The following is a 27,994-nucleotide window of genomic DNA, read 5'->3' as shown; positions in this document are numbered from 1 at the left end:
AGGATCAAACGTGGCAACTACAAGGCAGAAATGGGGTGCGGGGGAGTCTTCTCCCTCCCTTTCTCTCTAGTTCCTTCACACTACGGCTCTGGGGGGGGGTGTTAAAGGGTTAACGCTTCGCACCCCTGCCAAGTGTTAATTTTATACTGGAGAGGGGAAGGGTACAGCCAGTAAGTGGCGAGAGAAAACCAAGAATAGTCTGTTTGAGGACACCCCCCTTTCCCCAGCAATTCCACCCCCACCTGAAAACACACCCCCATTCCCTTTTGGGGCATTATTATACCTTGTTGCCTGCTAGTGACAAATAATTTCACTTCTTTGAAACCCTGTCTCCCAGAATGACGCAGACTTGCTGTGAGACGTCCCCATCTCTTCCCCTGGTGGCTCTCTCCCCAGCTGTCCTGGTGATGATCATGGTGATGAAGTCTTCATTTGTCTCGACTGTCTTTTCTTTCTTAGGAATGGGTGGGGGAGAAACAAACCCACCAGCCACAAAGAAATGAAAGCCTGGCGCATGTATTTCCTAGGTGTAGGAGGTTTGAAAGAAGGAGACTTTTTCCCACGTAGATCGTGGTATAAAATAAGGGGGGGAAAGGAAGGGAATTGTAGCTACAGTGTTCAAAACAGTGCACACCCAAAATGGATGCAATAGAGCTAATTGCCCTTGGATAGAAACCCGGAGATGCCACACAGAGAGCTTGCACATTCAAGGGCTGGTTGTTTTGTGGTTGGTTGGTTTGGGTTTTTTTTCCCCATAATGATGACACCAGCTGTGATGACCTAAATCATTTCCATTATATTAAGTACAAAGGGATTATGCACCAGTTACAGAGAGATCCCTTTTGAAATGTTACTACTCAATCAGAGGTTGTTGGGTTGCAAGGTGTCTCCCCCGCCCCCTTCCTTTTTCTCAGTCACACTGAAAGTGTTTACTATGAACATCAACTTGTTCTTCTGATCCAGTGTACTGTCGAGTTGTTTGTATTTGGAAACTAGAGTGCATATAAATCTTAATGAGGATTCTGAATTTCATTGTGCTGGAGTATATAGAGCAGATATTGTAATTGACTCAAATGCTATTGTACTGCCGAGCCTGCCAGAGAAGGGCTTTATTCATTACTTGCTACAAATTCTACAACCATTGAAATGATTATCTTTAAAACTGCTCTACACTTGAAATCTTCCTGATTGTACTTCAGAATTTGCTCCAAGGAAAGTGCCCTTTCTTACTCCTTTGAAAAACAATTAAAGCTGTGCTTGAAATCTATTTAGCACATACTGCTGTTTATCTTTCATAAGACTCCATCTAGGAAGGTCCTCTTTAAGGTTGTGCAAATTCTTAGTCTGCTTTCTGGCAGTTTCAAAGGGTGAAATGCAAGAAGCTTCCCTTCAGGGTTTTTTTCTCTATACCATATTTCGTATGTTACTTAATATGTAATAGACATTGTAAATTAAATTAATTATTACACATTATAAGAAACTGAAATCAGGGCCTCATTGTGCATGAGGGAGTACATACAAATAGTAAGAGACAGTTCCTGCCATGAAGAGCTCACACGGTAAATAGACAAGACAGATCAAGAGTGGGAGAAAGGAAGTATTATCCCCATTTTACAGATGAAAACAGAAAATCTGAGTGATTTGACCAGAGTCATGCAGGATATTTGTATCAGCACCAAGAATTTAACTCAGATCTTCTGAGTTCCTTTCTAGATCTTTAGCCACAAGCTCATCCTTCCTCCTAAGGCACAGCAAAAATCTCTGTGTAAAGATGTAGTATTCAATGGCCCCAGCTTTGCCCTCACTCAGAATTCCTACTAATTCACAGCACTTACGCCAGGAATGAAGTCAGCCCAATATATTTTACTCTGAGGTGTGATATTAACAAGAGCGTTTTGTAGTATCACTTATTTTAACACACACTTCTTCAGCATCCTGTAACAGTGATGGGGAATCCTTTTTAGTGCAAATGCAAAACAACTCCATTGTTGCTGACTTTAACTGGGTTTCTGTGGTTCTTGCCAGCAGTGAAAATGTGGATGTTTAAGGAGGAGAACTGTGAGCTTTGTGTATAAGCTCTGCTAAAGCCACAACCGCAGCTGGAGCAAGACTTATGACAGTGCTCACTGCTAGGGATTGCCAATTTTTGGCCAAAAAAGTTCTCAAACTCAAAGACTTGTGGACCTCCATTCCTAGTCTCCATCCCCCAGCTTCCAATGTTGTCTCTCCTCCATCCAAGTCTTTTCTTCTTACATTAACTTAAACCTTTAAGTTAATTTTTACAGGGAAGTTTTGCTAGCATTAGGCCCATTCCCAGCCCCTTTTACCCACCACCTACCCCCTCCATTTGGGCAATTTGCTCCATGGAAGGAGCAAGGACAGCACAGTTCCTGTGCACAAGGATTGCTCTGGTACTCTGTCCCTACTTTTACAGTCCCCTGCGCACCCATGCAGGGGCAGCTCACATTTTTGTCCTCAGTGGCAGAAGGGGATTGGAAGTCATATCTCCTGCCCCTGGGCTTCCCTGGAAAATCTTGCAGAATAATCTTGTCATTTGAGGATACTTTCTCAGTATAAGGCAGACCTTGTCACAGAGGCATATCAGTTTCATTTAGCCTGAGTTGAGGGGGACACGGTTAGGATGAGGAATCAGGTGAACATCTGCTCAATATACCATATTGCCTTTTAAGGGCTGCTCAGTTATAATGTGAAAAGTATCATAAATTTCTGTTGCCCAGAGCAACAGTAACAATCCTGCTGCAGCTTCTTACACTGTGGTAGGATAGGGGTAGATGGCTGACAGCTTCAAGACAGCAACAGTTCTTCAGGGACAAGCCCATGCTACGGCTGCCTTAGTGAATCTGAAAGTAAGTACAGATGAGCTGAGAATTATCCTTATTCTTCTTGCACACCTATGCATTCTGGTAGAACGTCCAGCCCTCGCCCCTGCTTTTCTACTCTGCCACTGGCCCTGGCAGTACAGAAAGGACATCCAGCTGTAGGGATTGAGATGCTCTTGGGGCATACACAGCACATAATGAGTAGAGCCCTGGGAGTACAATTCAACCTGCCACGAAAACCTTAGACCCAATTGTTGCATTATGGAGTACAGCCCACTCTTGTAGTTTTACTGCAAGTCTCACAAAAGTTTTTTTCCCCTTAAAGCCTCAGCTTGTGGAAGCAAATGATTACATGAGAATCTCAGCTTTCATTAAAACATGGAAAAGAAAGTTTCAGCCCCTTGTTGTTGCAGAGAAGAGCATGAAACTATGACCTGAGTGCCTCCTGCAGACATAAAAACCAGAAGGCAAATCAAAAGAATTATTTCTTATTATTATTAAAACTCACTATTTTAATAAGGGCTTACTCATGATCCTTGAACAGTTGGGACTGGCCATACTGTTTATGGTCCATTTATGTTACTATAATATGAATTCTCTGTTTGCTTGTGGTGGGTTAGCACAGCCAGGTGCTGTCTCTGGAACGATGACGGAGGCACATGTTCAGTGAACAACAGAACTACATCTATATTACTGGAAGAGGGTACAAAGGCAGCTACCCTCCTGCTGGTATCAGAATACTTTCCCTTTCACCCTGAGACTAGGGCCTTTTCCATCTGGGAGAAGCCATATCCTTACGGGGCTGTATCTCTGAGTGTGCCATGACAAGAAACACCCCCTCACCCGGGTAGCACAGTAATTCTAATGCACTGATGGCCTCAAAGGTCCATAAAGCCAATGGAGCTGGTCCTGATGTAAAGAAATTCTTCTGTGCCATCCCCTCCACTTTGATCCACATGATATGGTGGGCTGCAGCCAACAGGAAAGGAAAATAGCCTCGCTGCCGCTGCAGTCTGGTTATTCACAGCTGCTGCATATTCCTTGTGGTCTGAAGCTGTTTGAAATGTGGGGAGACACAAAACTGTGTTAAAGCCGCCCTTTCCTCTCTCCAGTCCCAAGCAGGGCTGTCCAAACTGATAATCAGACCCATTACATCTACATTTCCTGGCTACTGGGGATTCAAAACTGTAAAGTTTAGCAAAGCAGCAGGTGTAACAGCTGTGCTGAATAATTTAGATTCCTTATTTTAATATTTATAAATGTTTACTGGTCTTGAAGAGTAAAGTAGGTAGATGTGATTTTAATTATTAAAAAGACGCATAGAATCTACCTGCATATAAATGGATATTGTCGATCAAATATACTAAAACCAAATCTTCTTTTGAATTATACCATCATTGTTCTAAAGGACAATAGACTCATTTAATAATACCATGAATGCTTTGACACTAGATGTAAAAATACTTCATGTTTTTTTCTAAAGAAAAAAAAACATTTGAAGAGTCTGTAATGCAAACAGACTCTATAAGTTAGATTTTTGTAGTGGCCCAATGAACAATAAAGAACTGAGCAGTTTAGCTTTTAGAACCGAACTCATGTAATCCCAGTGGCAAAGACTAAACATGCCACAGGAGTAATACACTACATTCTCAGACAATACACAAGCCAATCTGCTCTTCATTAGCATCTGGTGGTTGCTGTTTGGAATGGCATTACACACATTTCTAAAAGGAAGTGAAAGGTACTTGTAATGTCATTGCCAAGAGCAACAGTGGCCAGAAAAAAGTAGCAAAGGAACAATCTTGTCTTAAAGTATGCTGGGGGGGGGCGCTGCAGGGGGCAGAGAGGTTGGACAGGATCATACTTGGGGCATCTAGCCCACTCAGCTGCGGGAGCTGCACCTCTATTTTCAGTGGGCTACCTTGATCAGAGCTATTGCAGGTATATCTATCCAAGCTGGAAAATGCACCTCCAGCTCCAATGTAGCATACCTTAGGGGCATTGACTGTAAAAATATCAGGCTGAGAAAATATTGAAAAGGTGAACAGATGGAGGAAAAACAAAATAAATGAACGTTTGGTGTTAGTTCATCAAGTAACACAACTGTGACAGGTTCCCCCCAGGGTGCCACGTGGAACTGGGGTACCACTGAGCCCTCTGACCCCCTAGCCTGGGCTTCCTTTCACGCTGTACTGCTGTGACAAGCTACAAAGCCCTCCAGCCTTCATTTTCACCAGCATACAATCAGGTAGAGCAGGGGTGGCAACCTCTGGCACGCAGCTCACCAGGCGGCCCGGGCCAGTTTGTTTACCTGCCGCGTCAGCAGGTTTGGCCAATCGCGGGCCATCCCAGGCCAATGAGGGAGGCGTGAAGCCATAGCCAGCACATCCCTCACCCACGTGGGGGGGGGGGAAGAGGAGGCTGCGCACTCCAGTGGATCAAAGCAAGTTCAATATAACGCGGTTTCACCTATAACACGGTAAGATTTTTTGGCTCCCGAGGACAGTGTTATATCAAGGTAGAGGTGTACCTCCTGTATCTTACATACAACACTCCTGTTAATACACTCAAGAATTTCACAACTGCATCACATTGTTCACTTATACTCAATTTGTGATCCATTATAACCCCTAGATCCTTTTCAGCAGTACTACCACCTAGCCAGTTATTCTCCCATTTTTCCTTCTCAACTGAAGTACTCTTCACTTGTCTTCACTGAATTTCATCTTCAAGTATAATTAGGCAAGCCAAAAAAGAATTTGAATAACAACTAGCCAAAGATTCATATACTAACAGCAAAAAAACCAAAACAAAAACTAAACCTCACCCCCCTCCACCCCCACACACATTTCAGTACATCAGAAGCAGGAAGCCTGCTAAACAATCAGTTGAATCACTGGACAATAGAAGTGCTAAAGGATAACTCAAGGCCATTGCAGAGAAACAAAATGAATATTTGCATCTGTCTTCACTACAGAGGATGTGAGAGAGATTTCCCCAACCTGAGCCATTCTTTTTAGGTGACTAATATGAGGAACTGTCACAGATTGAGGTGTCATTAGAGGAGGTTTTGGAACTAATGGATAAATTAAACAATAAGAAGTCACCAGAACCAGACAGTATTCACTCAAGAGTCTGAAGGAACTCAGATATGATATTGCAGAATTACTAACTGTGGTATTTAACCTATCATTTAAATCAGCTTCTGTACCAGATGCTCAAGGATAGCTAGTGTGATATCAATTTTTTAAAAAGGCTAAAGAGGCAATCCTGCCAATTACATGTCAGTAAGTCTAACTTCAGTACTAGGCAAATTGGTTGAAACTATAGTAAAGAACAGAATTATCAGACACATATATGAACAATTTGTTGGAGAAGAGTCAACACTGCTTTTGTAAAGGGAAATCATGTCTCACCAATGTATTAGAATTCATTGAGAGGGTCAACAAACATGCGTACAATGGTGATCCAGTAAATATAGTATACTTAGATTTTCAGAAAGTCTTTAACAAGGTCCCTCACCAAAGGTTCTTAAGCTAAGTAAGAAGGTGGGATAAGAGGAGAGGTCCTCTCAAGGATCAGTAACTGGTTAAAAGATAGGAAACAAAGGGGTAAGAACAAATGGTCAATTTTCACAGTGGAGAGAGGTAAATAGTGGTGGTTCCAGAGCTGTACTAGGACCAGTGTTTTTCAACATATTCATAAATGATCCAGAAAAAGGGGTAAACCGTGAAGTAGAAAAATTTACATATGATACAAAGTTACTCAAGATAGCTAAGGTCAAAGCAGACTGAAGAGTTAAAGGGATCGCACTAAACTGGGTGACGGGGCAACAAAATGGCTGATGAAATTCAGTGTTGATAAATGAAAAGTAATGCATATTGGAAAACAATCCCAACTACACATACAAAATGATGGGGCCTAAATTAACTGATACCACTCAAGAAAGATTTTGGAGTCATCATGGCTAGTTCTCTGAAAACATCCACTTAATGTGCAGTGGCAGTCAAAAAAGCTAACAGAATGTTAGGAACCATTAGGAAAGGGAGCTACTATAATAATGCCTCTATATAAATCCATGGTATGCATCTTGAACATTGCATGCAGATCTGGATGCCTTGTCTCAAAAAAGATCTATTAGAATTGGAAAAGGTACAGAGAAGGGCAACAAAAATGATTAGGAGTATGGAATAGCTTCCATATAAGGAGAAGTTAAAAAGACTTGGACTTTTCAGCTTGGAAAAGAGATGACTAAGAGGGGATATGATAGAGGTAGATAAAATCATGAACGATGTGGGGAAGGTGAATAGGGAAATGTTATTGACCCCTTTACATAACACAAGAACCAGGAATCACCCAAATCAATTAATAGGCAGCAGGTTTAAAGCAAACAAATAAAGTGTTTCTTCACACAATGCACAGTCAACCTGTGAAACTCATTGCCAGGAGATGTTGTGAAGGCTAAAACTATAAGAGGGTTCAAAAAAGGAGGGTTCATAGTGGATAGGTCCATCAATGGCTATTAGCTAGAATGGTCAGGAATGCACTCCATGCTTTGAGTGTCAGTAGCCTCTGTTGCTAGAAGCTAGGAGTGGACAACAGGTGATGGATCACTCGATGACTGCCTGTTCTGTTCATTCCCTCTGAGGCACCTGGCATTAGTCGCTGTTTGAAGACAGGATACTGGGCCAGATGGACCATTAGTCTGATGCAATATGGCCATCCTTATGTTCTCCAATTTGTTAAGGTAGTTTTGAATTCTAATCCTGTCCTCCAAAGCGTTTACAAACATTCCCACCTTGGTGTAATCCACAAATTTTATAAGCATACTCTCTACTTCCTTATCCAATGACTTGGATAATGGAGTGGAGAGTACGGACTCACCAATTTTAAAATGTTGATCCTAACAGTAAGACTCATAGAAACCATCCTCAAACCACTCACCATACAAAGGGCCAGCATCCTGCAAGACACAACTGACTTCCTCCATAAACTCCACAACATTAATGACTTCCCTCAGAACACCATCCTTTCTACCATGGATGTCAATTCTCTATACATCAAGATGCATCACAATGACAGCATAGCTGGCTGTCTCAGATATCTGCAAGACAGGGGACAACCCTCAGATATCCATCGCAAACACATTGCCAAACTCATCCATTTCATTCTCACCCATAATTTTACATTCAACACCACTTGTCCAAACCATGGGACAGCCGTTGGTACTAAGATGGTTCCCCAGTATGCCAACCTCTTTATTGACCACTTGAGGAAGAATCTCTGGACAAATGCACCACAAAACCAATGGTATACCTGACATACATCAATGATATTTTCATCCTCTGGACAGACAGGTTAAACTCCCTCATAGATTTCTACCACAACTTCAACAACCACTATCCATCCATTCAGTGCTTTCTCGAACACTCCCACACTAGCATCAACTTGCTGGGCACCTCAATCAGCTTCAACAATGGAACCCTACAGACAACCATATATACAAGCAACCCATGGATCACCACACCTACCTTCGTAGATCCAGTAACCACCCCAAACACTCCAAGGAATCTGATATCTATAGCCAGACACTGAGATATCACAGAATATGATGCCCCAAGGAGAAAGTCTGAGATATACATCTTAACACACTTAAAACCACATTCACCAAATAAGGATACTCCACTACAGGAGTAGATTGTATCATGGAACAGGCCATCAAAATACCCCAGGAGAACCTGCTTAAATACAGAAATAAAAACTCTGTTCACCGTACACCCCTATTTGTGATCAATCACCCCACACTAGAATGCATATGGGGTATCATTCAACAATTACAACCAATACTCAACTCATACTTGAAATAAATCTTTCCTGAACCCCCACTTCTGGCCTTCAAACAGCCCCCCAACCTCTCCAAGCTCATCAGAAGCAAGATCCCCACTGATCAGACACACCAACTCAAAGTAGCACCAGACCTTGCCAGAACAACTGATGCAAAATCTGCAGACATATCTCCACTGCTACAATGATCAACACCCCGCACAAGACACCTTTCAAGATCCATGGCTCCTACATATGCCTATCACAAAGTGGTATACCTCTTCCAGTGCAATAAATGCCCCAATAACTAAGTGGGTGAAACTAGACAATCATGATGCTCTCAAATGAACTCACACAGGAAAATGGTAAAAGACAAAAACACCCTATCACCTGTAGGTGAACACTTTTCACATAGTGATCATTCTACATCTGACCTCTCAGTTCTCATCCTCAAAGGAAACCTGCACAACAGTGTTTTAGATGTTTGGCTTCTTGTATTCCCTCTTTATGCCATCTCAGCTCTGCACAGGTAACTGGCCAAGCAGACCTCAAGTGAACTGCCCAATGCCACAAGATCCGTTAAGGTACGAAGGCACCCAGCCAGGTTTATTGTAGACAAAGAATAGTATTGGTATCCTGCAGACTCTACCAGATGACAATACATATATGCCCATAACAGACCAGCTCAGTAAACAGAGGGACTTTCTGTTCCTCCTTAGGCCAGACAGAGACATTTCCTCGGAGATACCTCTTTATACACCAATATAAACAAGTTACATATTGCCACTCTGACATAGCTAAGTTCCCTCCTCTGACATATCTGGGTGCCACCTTCTGCCTTATACTTGTTGGTTCAATCGAAACATCAAGCTGTCATTCTGACCTTATCTTTAGGATGTGTGAGCATGTTCCTGTTTTCTTTGGGGGGTGCTGGTATTGGGGTGTTCTGGTACCATTCTTCTGGAATGTGTTTGTGTATATATATTCTTATACCTAGCACTACTTAGGAATGTGTGTTTCTGCAATAGCAGCCCTGTTCTTGCCAGATTCTGTGAGCAGGGCCTGCCTCTTGCTTACAACTTAACTTTGTTTTAAAGCTGCAAAGTTTTCATTACTACTTTAGTTCAGGCCTCAGGCCCAGTACCAGGCTTCTGATACAAGGGCTTTATGTTTCAGGCCCACTTCCTACTTCAAACACTTTCAGAAGATGAGCCCAGGAGCTTAAATTCAAAACTTTGCTAGACTAGACACTAAAAATCATGAACTGAACAAAGACACTGGATTTATGGCTTATTACAAAAATCTGTAACACACTAACTTCCTTTTTTTTGTCCTATGACTACAGAGGTGTTAATGGACCAGTCTGCCTTGAATGGTCCCTTAAAATATGTACTCGCTACTTATGCTAAATCTGTTCTACCTTGCATTTAAATGCTCAAAATATCTTTCCCAAACCTGAATAAGAGCTCTGTGTGGCTCGAAAGCTTTTCTCGCTCAACAAAAGAAGTTGGTCCAACAAAAGGTATTATACCCACCTTGTCTCCTTAGTGATTCTAACCACCGTGAGTCTGAATTTCCCATTCTGTAAAAAAGAGATGATATGTATTTATATATTCCATAAGGACAGTGTGAGGATTAGCTTATATTTGCACAGTATTTTGAAAGAATAAAGCAGTATATTATAAGTATTACTACAAAATAGGTCAATATTTAACCCATACTCATGTCCCTTTGTAGATCTCAGTCTATGCATTTTGTCTGCTTTGTATCACATTCTGCATGTTTAATCCTTAATCGGCTTTCTAAATATTTCTTTGCTGGACATAGGCCATCATAGCAAATGAGATTAACATGTGAGAAATAACCTATTTTGGGCTGAAACTCCAGCATCTAAAAAGCTTAGCCAACATACTGTCTACATGAGCAGAAAATTCATTGTCACTTCACTGATCAGTTGGCAGACATGAGGTTTGTTTTTGTTTTTTAAATGATACAAAATGAGAAGATGGTGAATACAAGGTAAATAAATTAAAATCAACCTTTTCACAAAAATATACATCTCCTCAGAAGGAATTTCAACAGCATAATTCAGGCCTGCACTCAGTAAACTACCAGCAAAGATACAGCTCACTGCATCTCTTGGAAAATCCTCTCCCCGTACCCCTGCCTACTGCTTCAGGGCTTTCCTATTCTTTTTCCTGCTGTGGTGTTCAACACCGAGCCAAAGAGATGAACTGTTTGTAAATCTGAATTAAAGTATGACTTAGATACAGGGGTCTTCTGGGGCCTGATGTAAAGCCCAATCGAGTGAATGGAAAGACTTCCATTTGCTTCAATAGGCTGTGGATCAGAACCAGGGCTGGTGCAACCATTTAGGCGAACTAGGCGGTTGCCTAGGGTGCCAAGATTTAAGGGCGCCAAAAAGCAGCACCCCAAAAATTTTTTTTAAATGGTTGCAGCCGCTCCTGCTGGAGAGGTAGTCTGAGCTGCCTACAACCAGCAGCCCAGGGTGCCCCCGGGGTCAGGGCGCCGGCACGGCAGCCCGGCAGCCCAGGGGGCCCCCGGGGTCAGGGAGCCGGCGCGGCTGCCGCGGCAGCCCAGGGCGCCCCCGGGGTCAGCGCGCCGCCGCGGCAGCCCAGGGCGCCCCCGGGGTCAGCGCGCCGCCGCGGCAGCCCAGAGGTTAGGGCTGACGGCGGCTGCGCTGACCCAGGGGAATCCCTGAGCTGCAGGCAGAGGCTCAGAATCCCTCTCCCTCCCAGAGCAGGGGCTCCAGCCTCTGCAATTTTTCTCATTGCTGGCCAGGGCGCCGGCGGCTGGGCAGAGCTGCGCAGCTCTGCTTAGGGCACGTGGCAGGGGCCCTGCGACAGTGGCGCAACATCAGGGCTTCGCTTCTGGAGGAAAGCGGCGGCTGCCCCCTGGCTCAGCCTCCACATCAGCCCCAGCGAGGGGCATGGAGAAGAAAAGAGCCTCAGCAGTGGTCTGGTGGAGCGGAGGAGGAAAGAGGACCCCAATGTTCATGCATTGGGCAAGGTAACCAAGTGCCTCCCCACAGGTCGGCCTCAGGTGCCTGTGCTCCTGCCCCCTTGGTCCTTGGCTGGTCCCTGCTCCTGCTCCCCTTGTGCCTGGACAGCTGGAGAGAACAGCAGCCTGCAGAGCTGAGCTACCCCAGTTCCCCCCCCGACCCCATCCCCCCCACAGCCCTGACCCCCAGCTCCGAGCCTAGTCCTTCTGAGCTGGAAACCCCATCGACCTCATCCCCCCACAGCCCTTACCCCCAGCTCCGAGCCCAGTCCCTCTGAGCTGGAAACCCCCTCTACCCCATTCCCCCCACAGCCCTGACCCCCAGCTCCGAGCCCAGCCCCTCTGAGCTGGAAACCCCCTGACCCCATCCCCCCAACAGCCTTGACCCCCAGCTCTGAGCCCAGCCCCTCTGAGCTGGACACCCCCCTGACCCTATCTCCCCACATCCCTGAGCCCAGCCCCTGTGAGCTGGGCACCCTTGAACCCAGAGCCCAGCTCCCCACCCAGCCGTGGGCAACAACAGCACCACCCCCAGGCAACGACAGCCCATTGGTACCAACTATCACAATCACCCAGCAACTGCCCATTATGTAATTGCAAATATATACATACCATTACAGCTTTTAATGTTTTTAAATAATGTATTTTGTTTATTTTCAAATTATTACACATTAATTTTTGAATGTATTTCACTAGTTATTTTTTACATTTCCTAATACATGTTACTATAGTATTGCAAATGTTTTATGGAAGGGGCCCCCGATTTTGCTTTGCGCAAGGCCCCCTGAGTCCTCTGGGTGGCCCTGTCTGAGTTTTAAGCCCTGCTGCTGTGTTTTGCCTGCAGCAGGCAGGCCTAAGCCTGTGAGTGACCCCCATAGCAGCTGCCTGAAGAAGTGCTTGGGGGAATCATGCAGAAGGAGTGTAATATTTGTTTGAGTTCTCTCCTCATGGAGGCTGTGCTCCACTTGGTGCAGGACAGCAGTCTCAGCAGGACTCTAGGCCCAGCACCTTGCCTCAGTTTGTAGATTTGTAGTGCACCCATCACCGGGCTCAGTCTGGCACCGCTACCCCTCACCAGTGCCCAAGAAGCAGTCAAAAAAGTTGGATGGACTGGTTAGGTTAGTTGTCATGCTGTTGCTTGGCCAGTGTAGAGACCACTGAATGCATAGTATTCCTCTATGATGTTCTGTCCTGAGCAAAATTGGCATGTTATGAGGTAGTGCCTGTCAGGGACAGGTGTCTGTTTATGTATCCAGCCATCATGTCCTAGGTCTTCTTGGGGGAGCTTTTCCATCCTGCTTTCATTGGTGACATCTGTGATGCTCTGGTAGACATCTATGAAGACAATACTCTGACAGGATCATCTGGCAATACATCACGAGTTGATGCAAAGGCTCTTACAAAAGCCATTTCTAGTTTCAAGTTTCTTGTTTCTCTTGTTTTGTGGTATGACATATTGTTTGAGATCAACATAACTAGCAAACAACTTCAGGCAAAAGAATTTGATATATGTGATGCCATTAATCAACTTGGAGAAACCAAGAAGTTTCTTGTGGGCCGCAGAAGTGACGCAGCCTTTAAGAAAACATTGGCAGATGCAGGTGAACTTGCGGAGGAGTTGGATGTACCGGCACTTTTTGAACCAGATCCAATCCGTATTAGAAAGAAGAGGAAGCAGTTCACATATGAAGCAGATGACGAACCTATTTATGATCCGAAAGAAAAAGTCAAAGTGAACTTTTACTTTGCAGTCATTGACACAGCAATACATTTGGTTGAAGAAAGATTCACATTGATGCAGCAAATTAGTTCAGTATTTGGCTTTATATATGATCTTTACAGTTTGCAAAATAAAACACCAAAGCAAATTATGGAACATTGCTTGATTTTGGAGAAAGCTTTGCAACATGGTGAATCCAAAGATATTGATGCCTTTGACTTGTGCAGTGAATTGCAAGCTATTGCAAGACGAGTCCAAAGGAGTTCATCACTGCAAGATGTATTGAACTTCATATGGGAAAATAAGCTGACAGATAGTGTCCCTAACACAGTTATTGCTCTTTGCATCCTCTTGACTCTCCCAGTTTCTGTGGCCAGTGGTGAGCAAAGCTTCTCGAAGCTCAAGTTGATAAAAACATATATGCGAACATCAATGTTGCAACAAAGACTTGTTGGGCTATCTACCTTGTCAGTAGAACATGACATTGCTCACAGCATTGACTTGGAGGAACTTGTTTCTAAATTTACTAAACTTAAAGCGCGGAAACATAAATTCTAAATTATTACATGTTACTCTGTGACCGTGTATTGTGTATAATGTATGTGATTTGGGGGGGGGGGGGCGCAAGATGGAAGTTTCGCCTAGGGCGCAAAATATCCCTGCACCGGCCCTGATCAGAACCATAATGTAGCTTATATGTTAAGTGCTTCAGTTACTGACTTTATGCCACTGTTTGGTTTTATGCCTTGTCACGGAGTCCCCAGGCGATGATCTGGAACTGCTCCCCACAAAGCCAATCAGAACTTTGGGGAGCATCCTCTCCCTTGGAGCAGACTATCTTCAGGGCAAGAAGCTTACACGGCTTCACCTCCTGGGTCTCTCTTTGGAGCATTCAGCATCCTCTGTCCCTCCATGCGCTTCCCACAGTGAGCCCACCCGGCAGGTTCCTGGGGAAGCCAGAGGGTCCTGCACCCCCACTTCACAGTCAGACGTGACTCTTAGCCAGCCAGTAAAACAGAGGTTTATTAGATGACAGGAACACAATCTAAAACAGAGCTTGTAGGTACAAAGAACCAGACCCCTCAGCCGGGTCCATTCTGGGGCCCAGTGAGGCAGACCCTCATGTCTGCCCTCACTCCTCGTCCCCAGCCAGCCCCAAACTGCAAACCCCCTCTAGCCCCTCCTTCTCTGGCCTTTGTCTCTTTCCCGGGCTAGGAGGTCACCTGACCTCTTTATTCTCCCACACCCTTAGCATCCCCTTGCAAGGGGGAAGGGCCTGGCTATTAATTGCCACGGAGACTGAGTGCTGGCCAGAAACGGAGGCACCCACACAGTATTCAGAGGAAACATTAGGAACAGTCCCACTTCGTCACATGGCTATTTGTTTTATTAGAGCTCTTTTTTGTACATTCGATCATGCAAGTCTCCTACCTGTTCTGTTCTTCATCTGAGACAGAAAAATGTCACTTACCTACACCAAAGGGTGATCGCAGCTTTACCTTGTTGATGTTTGCAAGGCACATGCAAACCTTCCACCTGAAGGCTCTATACAAGTACATTTTCCAATATTCTGTCCATGTGATTGCTCAGTATTAAGATTGCTTTAGGTTTTTCTGGGTGGTACCCAGAGAACAAAACAGGACCTAGGCCACATTGTGATAAGTCACGTACAAGACATATAGCAAATGACAGTCCCTAGATTAAGGACAGAACAATCCAAGTAGATGTTTGGCAAGAAAAGGAAAGACACAACCGAGAAAGAAGGTAGAGGTATAAGGGAGTAGTGCTTATAAGTACACTTTAGCTTAGTGATCCTGCAAACAGCTTTTCTGGGAGCAGGCAGGAAAATTTCAGCCTGAACTATGAAGTCATTTACTCCTACTACTACCTACAGGCTATTCTCTCCATGGAGCAACCCCTACCTCTCCTCCTTTTATTTCTCATTCATCCCACTATCTGGATCGCTCTCATTGGTCACCTGGAATGTTGTTGGAAAGTTTCAGAAAACTGGTATTGCTGACAACAGCGGTCTCCCAGTCTTGTGAATGCTCCAGCTGCTCCTTCTCCTCCTGGGGGAATCAAAAGGGCACTCTGCAGCCCTTTATTCACCGTCTGTTCCACTGCTGCTGCTTTGGCTCCAGCTTCGCTCCCTGGTTCCCCTGGTGAGTCACTTCTCCTAGAGCCCTCCCTTGGAGAGGTGCTGGGGTTTTTTTTCGCTCTTAATGGCTGGAGTAAGGGTTGCCAATGAAACCATTTTCCCTATAGCAGCTCAGTCTGGTTTCTGGGGTAGATGAACAGAAAGATACCCAATAGCCCCTCACTTGTCATCTGCTCCACTGGTGCTGCTCTGTCTACTGGCTGGCTGGTTCCCCCGAAGTAAATCTCTTGCCTCAGTGGTCCCCCTTCTGAGAGGTGCTAAGCTTCTGTGCTAAACGTGGCACTGTGTGTGTGAGAGAGACAGAGAAAGTGACTGGGGCTGCATGCCCCATAGTGGCTCAGTGCTATAAACTGTAGGGCAGATAAGGGGGACTCTGCAGCTCCTTAGCAAAGTGGGGTGGGATGTAAGTGTGTTCCTATTTTTATTAGGTTTCATTTTAGCTTTTTTGCAAATAGCTGAAAACACTACATGTGTTTTATCATAGGTTATCTTGGCACAGAAAAGTATTTCTTCTAAGAAGGAAATAAAAGTTTCTTTATTCACTACATTGAAGAAGTGTCACCTCTAACAAATGGTTGATAAAGTAGCATTTTGTCAATGAGATGGTTCAGGATATGATGCTATAGCACATTTGGAAAGTTAGAACACAATGTACCAGGATTTTTTTTCCCCAGAACCACAGTAGTGACAATAATGTGCCTCACTCTACGCAAAATACAAAAATACAAAAGAGCCTGGACCCAAAAATCTTACAAATTAAAGGCCTGATCCTACAAACTCAGGCATAGTTTTGCTCACATGAATTGTCCCATTAAAAACAAAAACAAAACAAAACACCCATAACAAAAATCAGTGAGACTGCACACAGGTTAAATTTACATATGTGCATAAGTGATTGCAGGATCAGGACCATAAACTCCTTAACACATTGTAGTTTGCCCCTGATATCAATTATTAACTCTATGTAAGAGTCTGAATCTTTAATTGGTATGTCCCCTTGTGCCTGCACACAATGTAGCAGGCTTTCCTTCATTTGCACTCACTTCTGACAATGGCTCCAACCCTGAAGTGGTCTGCTTCTTTTTGAGACTCAGCCCCTATGTTGCTTCACATCTGAGCCTACCCCTTCCAGAATAACCCAATAGCTCCACAAACAATAGACCAACAATTTCATGTTGGCCACTTGGTCCAGCTCCAGACTCACTAGTACTAACTCCTTGTGTCGGGGGTTTCAACACTTCATACCCTTTGTCTCTAGAGGTTTCCTCAGTTGGCCAGTAGGGGAACCCAGGCCTCACCTCACATTTGGGTTCTGGTCCAGAGATCCTTTAATAAGCAGCCATGGCCTGACTATGCAGACCCCTTGCTGCCTCTCTGGACCACTTCCTACCACAACCTATCTTAGGTCTTTCTCACAGCCTCTTCCCAGGCTGACTGTGCATCCACATCACTCTTTCTAGACCTCTTCTCTAGGCTGACAGCAGAGCTTCTTAACACTTTCACCTGTCTGGTTGGTTCTGCTTCAGGAGTGTCCTTGATCCTGTCAAAATGTTTCTCCTCCCTGCAGGACTCTGTGCCAGCATTGAGAATTCTGGGCAGATTCCCTTTCCCCATCTTTACTTCACAACTAGTTTGTGTTCCCTGTTGCAGGCCCAGTTTCCTTCTGGGAGGCTGTCTGGCCACAGGCTAACCTAGCTCCCTGGCTCCAGCCAGGTATCTCAGTAAGAACCAGCTCCACCTGACCCTGGTCCAGCCCTTTTAACTTCTCCCTCCAGGCTTAACACCTCCTGCAGATGTAACAGGGTGACACTAATTGAGCCCACAGGCTCTCATTAACCCTTCTGGCCTAGTGTAGGGGTTGGTACACTCCATCACACTGTTTCCCCATTCTGATTGAAACATCTTCCATGCTGTAGAAAATATCAGCTATGTAGAACTGTTGTAAAAGTAGTACCATTTCATCTGTACAACAGCAGAACAGCTTGAACATTTACTATACGTTTTCATCTTTTAAATCTCTCCTTACAGCCAACTTCTGCCATCATGCCTAAAAAGCATTACTAATAAATCATGCAAATGTGCACAAACTTGTTACCTCATTTGCCTGTTTATATAACTGTTGAATCCCCTCATCATCCATTGTTAGCTCTCTGAACCAGGGGACTGTCCTGTTTAATCATTTGTACAGTGTACAGCAAAGAACCCCAAATCTTTGGTTGGGGTCATCAGACTCTACAGCAATATAAATATACATTTTACTAATTACATAATAATTTTCTCCTCTGTCTGTTTATTTTGACATATCACCACAGGGCAGAAGAAACTCATAATCCTTCCACACTTGGAATGAAAAAAAAGTGTCACCTACTGGAGGCAACAAAAGCCACATTCCTCCAGTGTGTCCAGGAAAAGTGGAGCATAGTAAGTGAGAGTGTTTTGGGCCATTATGCATTCAGGCTTGGACTTGTGTCTGGAGGCAAAGCAAACTTTGTACTGAAATGAATAGCTGTGGGATGTATGGTGTACACAAAACGTTGAAAGATATAACGGGTGGTTTAGAAAGACTAGTTCTCTGTCTACATGGAATTATGAAAGGGGCACTAAATCATTCTGGTAGTGGAAATTGGAGGACAGAAAAGAAGGATTATGTAGTCTTTATTTCATATTTTCATCTCACTTTAAGGATCAAACAGCAACCCAACTTCAGTATTCAGATGTATTTATTATTATTCCTTTGTATAGACTCAACTGTGTACTGGGTGTTTTACAGCTTTGCACAGCACCTGTACCACAAAGCTTACAGTCTAACTGCACAGCATACAAATAGAGGGATGAGAAAGGGAGGGCACAAAAAGAAACATGAATGAGCAGTTAAGAAGGACATCTTGTTAGTTGTGCAATTTCTTTTTCTTTCCTGAGAGAAGCACTAGGATGCATAGGAAGAGCATGAAAGAGGACTGGGTTGGGGAGAAGGTTCTAGGCATAGGAATCCCACTCAAAAAAACACTGAGTCAAATGGTGACAAAGGAGTTCATGAGGCAAGCCGCTTGGGTAGAGCAAAATGAGCAAGATGGTGATACTCCTAGTGCATTTCTGGGACCCCAGCATAATGGGAGAGCTGTTAAAGCTACTTAGAGAAGGGGCAGGGAAGAAACCTCAGATATTCCAGATCTGATCGATGAAAGCTGGACCCAAACACTTACAAGAAAAAGCTTGAACTATGTTGGGACATTGTGCTGGGATATGTTCAGAAAGTCACATTGCCTTTCAAAGACAAATGCCACTCTCACTGAGATTTGAGAGGAGAATATACACTGTGACAAAGTTCCTCCTCTACCTTGGTGGGTCCTGTGCTTATTGGCAGATTTTGCTAGCCTCAGAGATCTTCCTGTGTTGGATCAGGAGTTGGGAGGTTCTGGGGGGAATCTCTACCCCAGGTTCCAGTCCAGGGCCCTGTGAACTGCAGCTGTCTAGTATGCCTTCTGGAACAGCTACACGACAGCTACAATTCCCTGGGCTACTTCCCCATGGCCTCCTCCCAACACCTTCTTTGTCCTCACCACAGGACCTTCCTCCTGATGTCTGTTAACACTTGTACTCCTCAGTCCTCCAGCAGCACATCTTCTCACTCGCAGCTCTTTACACACACACCACTAACTGGAGTGAGAGCCTTTTTATACCAGGTGTCCTGATTAGCCTTAATTAATTCTAGTAACTTCCCAATTGGCTACAGGTGTCCTAATTAGCCTGCCTGCCTTAATTAGTTCTAGAAAGTTCCTGAGTGTTCTGGAATAGTCCCTGTTATTTTACCCAGGGAAAAGGGACCTGCTTAACCTGGAGCTAATGTCTCTACCTTTGACCACTTTCTTGTAGACCTCTGTCCTGACCCTGTCACAACACATAGCCCTGCTACCCATGGCAAAACCTCCATGGCCTTGGCTTCACAGGGAAATTTTACCTAAAGTTTCCAACCAACATTACCACCACTGTGCTACCAATAGCTCACTGGTGGCATCCTCAGCCAGAACCCTAGTGCAGACAAGGTTCCAGCTGTTTCCATCATTTTTACTGTCATGTCAATAGAACCTGCTACTACTTGAGTTCCCACCAGCATCTAGCTCTTCAGCAGGGGTACAGCAAGAGGAAAAATGGTTCAGTGACTAGGCCACTAGCTAGGACATGGAAGTCTTGAGTTTGAGTCCCTGCTCTACTACAGACTTCCTGTATGACCCTAGATAAGTCACTTAGGCACCTAATTCCTTTTGTACATTTAGGCCTAAGTCCCACTGTTGGAACCACTGCAAAGCACAAAACTCCCACTGAATCCTGTAAATGCCTAAACTCACATGGGGTATGTATACACAGCAAAGAAAAACCCATGGCTGGCCAGCGCCAGACAACTCGGGCTCGTTGGATTCAGGCTGCAGGGCTGTTTCATTGCTGTGTAGACTTCTGGCTTTGGGCTGGAGCCTAGGCTCTAAAACCCCATGGGGTGGGAGGGTCTCAGAGCTCAGGGTCCAGCTCAAGCTGGGAAGTCTATGCAGCAATGGTATGGAGCGACAAGCCTGAGCTGAATGGCATAGGCCAGCCATGGGTATTTCTTTGCTGTGTTGACATGCTCGCAGTACCTAAGGTTTTACCGTGAACGTTCACTAGGTGCCTATATTTCTGCCTCTGGGCATCTAAACTGCTTCCTCACTCTAGGCAACCAAATGCCTAAGACCCAGAGCAATTCACAAGTTAGGGGAAGATAGGTGTTCAGCCACCTAAGTCGAGTGCAGGGCCTTTTCTGCTAGGCACGCCCAGACACCATCTACCACATCAGGCCTCTCAGATGAGTTCACACAAAACAGCTTGCAGGGGGAGGGGAGAAGAGATGAAGAGGGCAAATAACTCTTAAAGAGAGAGCATGCAAGCATGTGAATGGCTCTAGCCTGGTGGTTAGAACACTCACATGGGAAACCCAGGAGCTAGTTCCTCTGCTCCAATGATTCATTATTCATCCAGAGTGCAACAGCTTCAATAGCAGAGACTGAGGGAGCCCTGCACCAGAACATCCTGTAGCCGAATGGTTAGAACACTCACCCAAGAGGTGGAAGGCCACTCTTTAAATTTCCTCTCCCAATCAGGCAGAGGAGGGACTTGACTTCCCACATCTAAGAGGAGTACCCCAAGCACTGGGCTAAAAGTTATGAGGGAGGGTGCTCATATTACCCCTGACTTCTTGCTAAAGTGGTGTAGATGCCTAGTGCCAAGACAGGGTTTGAAGCTCAGACTTCCAAGCAGAGATAGGTGCCTCCCAGCAGCCCAGACTCAGTTGTCTATGCTGAGATGGGGCACGGCTTAGCCAATGGGAATGGCTGATGACAGGGCTTTGTGCTATCTTAGGCAGCTCCCTGACTCATGTGCTGGCTTTTATGAATCACACTCTAAGATTCCCGTCTCTCCCCATGCATTGTATAGGAACATAGGTGCCTAACTCAGGCTTTGGGATTTGCAGTGATTTTCTAAGTACCTAAAGTCAGGCATTGTGATGCTCATCATCATAATACCCTACTCTTTTTGTGCATTCAGGCCTTATCATCACTGTGCCTCAGCCCCAAAGGGAGCTAGGCACCTATCTCTGCTCAGGATCCACAGGCATGAACCCACTGGTGGTAGTACCTCCTACCCAGTATTCTAAACCTCAGCGGTTAAAGTATTCATGTGGGAGACATGGGTTCAAATCCTATTCTGCCTTGTTTGGAACAGGGATTTGAACTCAGTCTCCTGCCACCCAGATGAATACTTTAACCACTAGGGTTCCCACTAACCCAGTATAGCTACGACTAACCTAGGATATATATATATATATATATATATATAATATATTTTTTTTTGCTTGTGAAGGATGTGGGGACTGCTTTGTATAAGTTTGTTTGATAACCTTGGGTCCCAAATAATTACACATCAATAAAGTGTTCTGCACATTGTATGAAATGTATACAATAGCTGAAATATCAAGTTGTTTGTGCTAGCACAGCCTACATTGCAAATACTTTTGCCAGTGCTTTCCCATTGGCCCCCATTTAGTAGATCATTTTAAAGAGGGCAAAAGGAGAAAGAGCTGAATGCAACTTGGGAATGTGTGCATGTGGCCAACGTAACCATTCCATTTGAGAGGAAATGGAAAGCATCACACTTGTGCCAGGAAGAGGATGGGGAGCATTGAGGTCCCAGTACAGAAAACTCAACACCACAGCAACCATGATAACTGCATGTGAAAAATCAGAACTCTTTAGACATTTAAACACAACTCTTCCTGGCTTAACTGTGGCCATGAAGCATTCTCATAGAAAGGTGCGTGCCCATGCATGAAGTGGCAATAATGTGAGCAATGAAACATAGCTTAATCTGTTGCCCACCTCTTTATTCAAACACCTGTTTGAAATTTTTTGGAAAGATTTGTGTTATTTTCATTCCAAAGTATTCAAAATAGACCTATTAAGTTTAAAAAAAATATTGAAAACATTAATGACTACATTATCAAAATAGTTATTGAAATTCTTTGTCCAAAAACCAGGTGATCAAATGTCAATAACCACTTCAATACCATTTTTGATACAAGTTTGAGGGAATAAGAAGCACACAAAATGTGTTGTGAAAACCAGAAAAATGACAACAGTGACAAGGATTTGTCATGCACATTTTCACTGTTGAGAGAGAAAAAAAGAAAGATGTCAACCAGCCCTAACTGAGGCTATACTCTCCCAAATGCAAAATCGTTGTCTTCTTTGCCATCTGTAATGATCACCTCCACAATAATTTTCCCCTGTATTGTAAGGGACTAACATTTGTGGTTCTCCATACTGCACATATTAGCTAGCAGGAAGTGGGAGCATTTTAACACTGTCTGGAGGACTCCGCATTTCTTTTAAAGAGCAGTTGCTGTTTAAGCAGAATATTATCCTTTCTATTTTGAGCTATGCAAGCTCTTGATTTAGAACTGAAAATGTGTACTAGGGAAAAGATCTTTAATAAACTGGAAAACAGCCTTTGCTAAAAAAAGGTTTCCCAGAAAGTTCTGCACAATGAAGATGAAAAATGAATACATAATTGACCTAGGACAATTTTATGAATGAAGCTGTTAGTTTTTATAATTTTTGTTGCATCTGGTACATATACAATATGCCTCCAAATATGGACACAAAAACTTTAGAACAAGAGTGCATTAATTGCTTTTGAACATGCTTGACTTATGCTGAAAATTTTCATCCCCAATCCTGCAGTTCTTCCGTCACTCACTACACTCTTCACTAGTATCTACATATAATATGCAGAAATTGTTTTAAAGACTTTTTTTTTTTTACTTTCCCACAGCTGTGCGTTCCCTTGGACTTACATAGATTGTTAAAGCCAGAAGAGATCATTAGATTATCTATGTTTGACTTCCTGTCAAGTACGAGTCATAGAATTTCATGCAGTATCTCTGTAATGAGCCCAATATCTTGTGTTTGACTAAAGTATTTCGAGAAAGGCATCCAGTCTTGATCTGAAGACAGCAAGAGATGGAAAATCTACTGCTTCCCCTGGCAGTTTTTTCCAGTGTTAATGCACTGGGCAGCACAATATGGGGAGAAGGTGACCAGCCCTCTGTGGAGAAAGAAGTGGTTCAGGACTATTTAGAAAAACTGGATGAGCACAAGTCCATGGGGCTGGATGCGCTGCATCCAAGGGTGCTAAAGGAGTTGGCAGATGTAATTGCAGAGCCATTGGCCATTATCTTTGAAAACTCATGGTGAACGGGGAAGGTCCCGGATGACTGGAAAAAGGCTACTGCAGTGCCCATCTTTAAAAAATGGAAGAAGGAAGATCTGGGGAACTACAGGCCAGTCAGCCTGACCTCAGTCCCTGGAAAAATCATGGAGCAGGTCCTCAAGGAATCAATTCTGAAGCACTTAGGGGAGAGGAAAGTGATCAGGAATAGTCAGCATGGATTCTCCAAGGGCAAGTCATGCCTGACTAAACTAATTGCCTTCTAGGAGGAGATAACTGGGTCTGTGGATGAGGGGAAAGCAGTGGATGTGTTATTCCTTGACTTTAGCAAAGCTTTTGATATGGTGTCCCATAGTATTCTTGCCAGCAAGTTAAAGAAGTATGGGCTGGATGAATGGACTATAAGGTGAATAGAAAGCTGGCTAGACTTCTGCACAATTGTCGGACTCAATGGGTAGTGATCAACAGCTCCATGTCTAGTTGGCAGCCAATTTCAAGTGGAGTGCCCCAAGGGTCGGTCCTGGGGCCGGTTTTGTTTAATATCTTCATTAATGATCTGGAGGATGGTGTGGACTGCACTCTCAGCAAGTTTGCAGATGACACTAAACTTGGAGGAGTGGTAGATACGCTGGAGGATAGGGATAGGATACAGAGGGACCTAGACAAATGAGAGGACTGGGCCAAAAGATACCTGATGAGGTTCAACAAGGACAAGTGCAGAGTCCTGCACTTAGGAGGGAAGAATCCCATTCACTGTTACAGACTAGGGACCGAATGGCTAGGAAGCAGCTCTGCAGAAAAGGACCTAGGGGTTACAGTGGATGAGAAGCTGGATATGAGTCAACAGAGTCCCTTTGTTGCCAAGAAGGCTAACGGCATTTTGGACTGTATAAGTAGGGGCATTGCCGGCAGATTGAGGGATGTGATCATTCCCCTCTATTCGACATTGGTGAGGCCTCATCTGGAGTACTGTGTACAGTTTTGGGCCCCACACTACAAGAAGGATGTGCAAAAATTGGAAAGAGTCCAGTGGAGGGCAATAAAAATGATTAGGGGGCTGGAGCACATGACTTATGAGGAGAGGCTGAGGGAACTGGTATTGTTTAGTCTGCAGAAGAGAAGAATGAGGGGGGATTTGATTGCTGCTTTCAACTACCTGAAAGGGGGTTCAAAAGAGGATGGATCTAGACTGTTCTCACTGGTACCAGATGACAGAACAAGGAGTAATGGTCTCAAGTTGCAGTGGGGCAGGTTTAGGTTGGATATTAGGAAAAACTTTTTCACTCAGAGAGTGGTGAAGCACTGGAATGGGTTACCTAGGGAGGTGGTGGAATCTGCATCCTTAGAGGTTTTTAAGGTCAGGCTTGACAAAGCCCTGGCTGGGATGATTTAGTAGGGAATTGGTCCTGCTTTGAGCAGGGGGTTGGACTAGATGACCTCCTGAGGTCCCTTCCAACCCTGATATTCTATGATTCACTCTCACTGTTAAAACTATGTGCACCCTAATTTGAATTTGTCTGTCTTTAACTTCCATTTGGTTCTTGTTGTGCCTCTCTCTGCTTAATTAAAGAGCCCTTGAGAACCTGGTATTCTCTCCATTGTGAAGATACTTACACACTATAATCAAGTCACCTCTTGATCTTTTATTTTGATAAACTAAGTTTTCTCTGGGGTTTGACTGAATGATATGATATTATTCTTTTCCCCATAATTGGCAATAACATAGCAGACAGTGGAAACTCAAGAGTACCTAATATAAATCTGATCTGGGCAAACTGAATTTTACCAAAATTATCTGCAAAGTTCATTTTCATTATGAAAATTAGCAAGAGAATTTTTTGCACCCAAATATATACATTTCCAAATTTCTATTGGACAATTCTTTCTCCTCCCTCCTGCATCTGATCACTGTTCTCTAGAAGTTCAGTTACTCAGTTAGCTGGTTAAAATCAGGAGCACTCCTTCTATGGGACACAATTTTCCCTCAACTTACATGGAGTTCATATGTTCATGGCTGAAAGATAATTCAAGGTACTTGGCACTCTTGATTTTAAAAAATATATCTAGGCGATGTGGCGAAGTCCAATATTTTTCTGGTTATTCACAGGTTGCAAGTGAAATTGGACTCCTCTTGGGCCAAAATTAAACTCAGGATTCCATATGAGCCCTATTACAACACACACTCACCCCCCAGAGCACCCCTTATGTCAGGACAAAGGGTTGCAGGGGTTCTTTCACTCTTGCTGGTTCCACAACGGTCTGTCCCTTCTGTGGCCTAGCCCTGCAGCCAGGTAACTTCTCAGTCCACTCCCCTTCCATATACATACAATATGATGGGGGCTAATTTAGCTACAACGAGTCAGAAAAAAGATCTTGGAGTCATCGTGGATAGTTCTCTGAAGATGCCCAGAGAAGCAGTATGTAGAGGCGGTCAAAAAAGCAAACAGGATGTTAGGAATTATTAAAAAGGGGATAGAGAATAAGACTGAGAATATATTATTGCCCTTATATAAATCCATGGTATGCCCACATCTTGAATACTGTGTACAGCTGTGGTCTCCTCACCTCAAAAAGGATATTCTAGCACTGGAAAAGGTTCAGAAAAGGGCAACTAAAATGATTAGGGGTTTGGAGAGGGTCCCATATGAGGAAAGATTAAAGAGGCTAGGCCTCTTCAGCTTGGAAAAGAGGAGACTAAGGGGGGATACGATAGAGGTATATAAAATCATGAGTGATATTGAGAAAGTGGATAAGGACAAGTTATTTACTTATTCCCATAATACAAGAACTAGGGGTTACCAAATGAAATTAATAGGCAGCAGGTTTAAAACAAATACAAGGAAGTTCTTCTTCACACAGAGCACAACTTGTGGAACTCCTTACCTGAGGACGTTGTGAAGGCTAGGATTATAACAGCGTTTAAAAAGGAACTGGATAAATTCATGGTGGTTAAGTCCATAAATGGCTTTTAGCCAGTATGGGTAAAGAATGGTGCCCTTAGCCGCTGTTTGTCAGAGGATGGAGATGGATGGCAGGAGAGAGATCACTTGATCATTGCCTGTTAGGTTCACTCCCTCTGGGGCACATGGCATTGGCCACTGTCAGTAGACAGATACTGGACTAGATGAATCTTTGGTCTGACCTGATACGGCCGTTCTTATGTTCTAATGTTCCAGGGTTAACAAAAAAGTTAAAAGAAAAAAAAAAAGAAAAGAATCACAAAGTCTAATAGCTTCTAAGCCCAGCCCTCAGCCTCCATCTGGGACTGATAGGTCTCAGCTTCTTTCACTCCTGACACCTGTACTTCCCCTCTTGGTCTATGGAAGAGTTAGGGTAACCCAGGCCCACCCTATCCTCTGGGATCCATCCCAGGGACCTTGTTTTAGGCAGCTACAAACTGTTCCTTTGGTCCTTTTGCCACTCCTACTTTTACCCTGCTTGTCAGTGTCTTTACCAGGTCTGCTGACTGCACTGTCCCCATCTTGGAGTTGTGGTTCCTCGTGGCTTCTTCTTAGCCAGTTATGGAGATGCTTCTTCAAAACCATTTCCAGCCCCTTTGCCAGCAGCTGGGATGTATTTCTAACAGTCCCTCTGTCTCTCACCTTAAGGCAGTTGGTATCTCGATCCTTCAGCCAGGAGTCTCTCCCTGCCCTCCTTCAGGGGCTGGGGTTGTGTTTCAGGCAGTCTCTCATACTCTTGCCTTGTGACTGTCAGGATCTCCCCCCTTCAAACAGTAGTTCCCTCAACTCTCCCCTTCTGAGCTGGGGCTGAGGCCAGCTGTAAAGTCTAATCAGCTTCACCTTCAGCTGGACCCTTTTCCTCAATTAGCTCTCCACTTTGAAGAGTTCAGCAGGTCAGTCTTCTCCTGCTGGTCTATGCCTTGTTATGAGGGAGGAGGGAGTATATACACTGCTCCCCTTCCTGGAGCTCATCCCAAATGGCTGGGAGAGTGGAGTGCCTTGCCCTGCCCATTCTGCAAGGCTTCTGGTCCCTCAAAGGCCCTTAAAGAGACAGTAACATCATTCATCCCAAACATCACTTATTCCTGGGACTATTTCCCCTCTCTCAATATCTCCTCCATCTCTGTACATAAGATCACCCAAAATCTTCAGTGAGCTACACTATGTGACAGGGATCAGCTGACTCCAACCATCACTATTCTTAAGGGGCAGATCTCTCCATCATAAACCCTGATAGCAGAAGCTGTCTAGGTGGACATGGGTTGAATCTGTTTGGGAGCCATCTGAAATAGCCAGTGTCTCAGGTGTCCTGACCCCACTTCCTCTCTGCCTAGCGCCATTGATTTTATGGGCTATGGTGGCCAGCCCAGTGTATGCCTTCCAGCGGAAGAGGGGACAAAAGCAGCTTGTAGGGCTGCATCAGAGCTCCTGGTGGACTTCCTGTAACAGGGATCATGCATTCTGGGTTCCATCGAGAGGCCTGAGGTAGTGAATATGGCCCCTAATATTTAAAAGGGAACCTTGCATAATACCTAAAAGGTGATAGAGAAATAAAATATTGATGTAAAATTGAAAATTAATATCTCTTGGACAGAAAGAGGAACATTTTGATCTGGGAAATACTAATTCCAGGTGCCACTGACTCATCAAACTTGTTTAATAATATGTGTCCCTATTTTGGCTTATCCCAGTACCTCAGTGACATGTTTTTTAAAAT

At 44.2% G+C, this 27,994-nt stretch overlaps 1 protein-coding gene and 1 long non-coding RNA gene across 2 annotated transcripts in view; one reads left to right on the top strand and one right to left on the bottom strand.

Moving 5' to 3' along the window:
- The first annotated feature begins 2,347 nt into the window (after positions 1-2,347).
- The window catches only part of GABRB1 (gamma-aminobutyric acid type A receptor subunit beta1), a 289,303-nt gene continuing 263,656 nt past the window's right edge, over positions 2,348-27,994 (top strand). The window contains exon 1 of the mRNA XM_050947727.1: positions 2,348-2,867. Coding sequence (XP_050803684.1) covers positions 2,793-2,867 — 75 coding nt within the window. The 5' untranslated portion in view covers positions 2,348-2,792. The remainder of the gene's footprint in view (positions 2,868-27,994) is intronic.
- The window catches only part of LOC127048410 (uncharacterized), a 29,212-nt gene continuing 11,411 nt past the window's right edge, over positions 10,194-27,994 (bottom strand). Inside the window, exon 3 of the long non-coding RNA XR_007773656.1 lies at positions 10,194-10,245. This is a non-coding gene — a long non-coding RNA (uncharacterized LOC127048410). The remainder of the gene's footprint in view (positions 10,246-27,994) is intronic.

This window comes from Gopherus flavomarginatus, chromosome 3, assembly GCF_025201925.1.
Source record: "Gopherus flavomarginatus isolate rGopFla2 chromosome 3, rGopFla2.mat.asm, whole genome shotgun sequence".
NCBI classification, from domain to species: domain Eukaryota; kingdom Metazoa; phylum Chordata; order Testudines; family Testudinidae; genus Gopherus; species Gopherus flavomarginatus.
The sequence above is the reverse complement of the archived record's forward strand: the minus strand, read 5'-3'. Positions and strand labels throughout refer to the sequence as shown.